This window comes from Branchiostoma floridae, chromosome 19 (assembly GCF_000003815.2).
Source record: "Branchiostoma floridae strain S238N-H82 chromosome 19, Bfl_VNyyK, whole genome shotgun sequence".
NCBI lineage: Eukaryota > Metazoa > Chordata > Leptocardii > Amphioxiformes > Branchiostomatidae > Branchiostoma > Branchiostoma floridae.
Genome location: NC_049997.1, coordinates 3,140,731 through 3,144,187, shown reverse-complemented (window position 1 = coordinate 3,144,187; position 3,457 = coordinate 3,140,731). Strand labels below are relative to the sequence as shown.

Sequence of the window (3,457 nt, the reverse complement as noted above, 5' to 3'; positions counted from 1 at the left end):
CTCAGTCGCAGCAGACAAACGTTTGGCAATAGACATTTCACTCTCCAAGCAGAGTTTGATGGGAAAAATCGTGTGCTTTTTCATTTATACTTTTTTTTAGGGATAGCTGACAGAAAAAGGCAGCATATATGAAAAAGGCCGCAATTTTCCCCCCACCAACCTCTGCTTGGAGAGTAATATAAGCAAGAAATACAATCCAGGACATGCTCTAGTCGGGGTCAATGACCTCAGCATAGAGTTGTTTGAGGGACATTGGAATGTAGATACAGGTCGAATCATTTAGTTTTCATTCCCAAAATACTCTGCTCCATAACGTCATTAGCCCTAGGACCCAGACCCAGACCAAGTCCACCTCTAAAGGTTACAGGTCCGAATGACAGGTGTTTCCATCAGAAAGTCATTTTTGCCAATCCCGAGATACTGAAACGGTGCGTAGGATTGTTAAACTTTCAAGATGAAATAGGAAAAAGAAACTGTAAAACCGATCCACCCCGTCCTGTCAACATGGGGTGTTCCCCACAAAGAGTGGCAGCGATAGGAAGTCCTATCAGAGCACAGGGAAATGAAGAATGCAGCCACCTTACAGCGGAGCTTGGGAAAGCCGTGATAATCCTCCCCGGTTGACAGCAGTCCGGGGGCTGAAGGTTCAGAGCAGACCCAACATGGAAATAAGCCCACACGCTCCCCGCGGCCTTCTGGCACTCGGACCAAAATAAGAAGTCCGAGCACTTCCCCCATCGACGGTTCTTCGATAAGGTATGACATGTCGTCATACCTCGGTCTGGGCGGTGAAAGTTTTTATCTGATGAATATTCATGAGCCGACCGCAAGGAGGCGTGACTTTTAGAGACATATCGAGCAAGTTGACTGGCGATGTACATGCAGGATTAATTGTCGAACGCTGCGTCTCTGAACCCTGAGTGGACAACGAGTGGATCGGGTTACCACATCAAGTCGCCGGTCCACTGGTTTCCGATAGACTGTGACTGTCAAACTTGAGGAGTTGTTCTCTGGGACTCGGAGACTGTTGTGAAGTCTGTGGCGCGTTTTCTCGAGTAAACGTGCAGTTGTGAACAACTTGTGAACTCGTGGGTTGTTTTATGTTGTTGTGAAGCGAGATGGCGGTGGTTGAGAGGAGTAGCTGTCGGTACGACACAGGCCCGACGTTCTACGAGCGCGGATCGACGTCGAACGGTGCTGTCCTCCCGGGCGACCACCTCCCGATCCCGGCCTCTCCTCTAGACGACTCCGATGAGCCAGTCGAGCACGTTCTCGCCCCCGGAGCCTTCCACTCCCAGCGCCGCTGCCTCCTCTGGGCCTGCAAGGCTTGCAAGAGGAAATCCGTGACTGTAGATAGGCGTAAGGCCGCGACTATGAGAGAGAGGCGACGCCTAAGGAAAGTCAACGAAGCGTTCGAGGTTCTGAAGAGAAGAACATGCACCAATCCGAACCAGAGGCTGCCCAAAGTCGAGATTCTTCGAAACGCCATCACGTATATCGAGAGTCTTGAGAACTTGTTACGAGGGGCAAAGGAGAATCGCAAGAAGTCGGGAAACAGACGGCACACGGACGGAGACAGTGACGGGGCGGGCACGGAGTCGTGTTCGGACGGGATGGTGAGTTCTGTTGTGTTCTCTTCGTCTCTAAATTAGTTATAGCTCTTGCTGAGTATATCATGGGTTTAGTGTACAGTGTACATGTACGATTCACTGATCATGTAGTAGCGGTGTTAATGTACGCTTGCGGGTTGTTAAGTCTGGTTCCAGAAGTTATCGTAAGTGTGGGTGGGACACCACAAGACTTATCACTTGTCTAACAACTTCCCTTTCAGTGTCTGTGATATAAATCTCATAGTCACTGGTAGTGTTTTTTTATCGTCAATTCTAGTAAATAATTTTAGCTCCTAAGATACTGTCCTACAGTATCTTCCTTAATACGCTCGTCTGGAAAGCTCAGAAGTCTTAAAAGTTGTTCTGTATACAAACACTTCTATGATACATATCCAATTTGTTGCAATACAGCTTCAGTTTGACGTTCCTAGTCGCTATCTGAAGTTAATTTACCAAAAGTAGGCCGAAAGACAGTTTCTTCATACTAATATGTTCTGCACTGACACAGTTCTTTTTCGTCGTACAAAAGTTCCATCATGTAGTTGTATATTTTCCCAGTTCCGCACCGTCCAAACATTTGCCACTCGAGGCTCTTCAGTTGAGAACCAGCGAGGAAAACAGAGCAGAGATGATCCAAAACAAAGCTTTTCTCACTCTCTCAGAACGGCGCTCACCCGAAACGGAGAGGTCAAACCCTACTCGCCAAGTTTGTTACAGCAGAATAACTAGAACCACATGTCCGTGGGCTGGGACAGGGCTGGAGTGTAGGGTTCGGTTCCCAGGTGATATCCTCTGGGACCGACACTTCCCTTTGCCAGCCCGACGAAACAAAAGTTGGCCTGGGAAGTATGCTTTCTTCAGGCCGAACTGGGAACATTGTAGAGACTGTTTCTCCAACTGGGAACAAGTACAAAGCTACACAAACACACGCGGAACATTATCACAGGACAATAGACTATTAGTATTAGAGGTTAAGATAATAGGATTTGGGAATTTTCAGGTAACGTTCTACCTGCCAGCTATAGGCAATCAGCTGTCGTCAACAGGTCTGTGAAATATTACATAGTTTTGTACATGAAAAGAAGATGTCGGAAGAAAATTATTTATGCGCAAAAGTTGTGATTGTCATCAGATATACTGTGTAGAAGAACAGAGGTTGTGTATATATTATTATCATATAGCCAGATGGAGTTGGCCAATCAGAGGCCCCCATTTCCCATGGGTTATCAGGCCGTAACCTCAAAAGTGGTCGGTTATTCTAATAACCGACCACTTTTTGGACCGCACCATTATACAGGGGACAGTCATGAATTTTTTTTGTACTGTTGTTTGTGTGTAAACCATGCATAACTGTCAAAAATATTATGATTGATTGGTTATGTTAATTAGGGCTCCACATGGGGAATATAGGGATACTTGAAAAGGAATTATGCTGATTTTACACATTTTCATTATGGCTTTCTAACGTGATTAAGCCGGTACCTTCCTAAATCACTTCATATATACGTACTTTGTCGTGCCCAAGTGAAAAGGCTCTGCATGGGGGGTACCAGGACTCCACTTAATACATGTAGTTTGTATTGCAAATAAGCCACATGTTGATGCTGATATGCTATCTCACAAACAGATGATTAGTTAAAATTATTACTTAAATGATGATGATGAAATAGTTTAATGTTTGTATTATATATAGACACTATTGTACAATATATATATTGCAAATGTATTTTTATGTAATGTATTAACTAAAAGTGTTTATTTGTTATAAATGAATTTGTGTGAAATAACTGTCAGTTGGATAGGCTATATGATAATAACGTTAATGCCCCGCCTTATCCTCGGTGTAT

The 3,457-nt window shown here is 44.7% G+C and overlaps 1 protein-coding gene across 1 annotated transcript in view; it reads left to right on the top strand.

Annotated features, from left to right (window-relative positions):
* The window catches only part of LOC118407176 (transcription factor SUM-1-like), a 12,507-nt gene continuing 9,050 nt past the window's right edge, over positions 1 to 3,457 (top strand). The window contains exon 1 of the mRNA XM_035807597.1: positions 1 to 1,616. Coding sequence (XP_035663490.1) covers positions 1,119 to 1,616 — 498 coding nt within the window. The 5' untranslated portion in view covers positions 1 to 1,118. The remainder of the gene's footprint in view (positions 1,617 to 3,457) is intronic.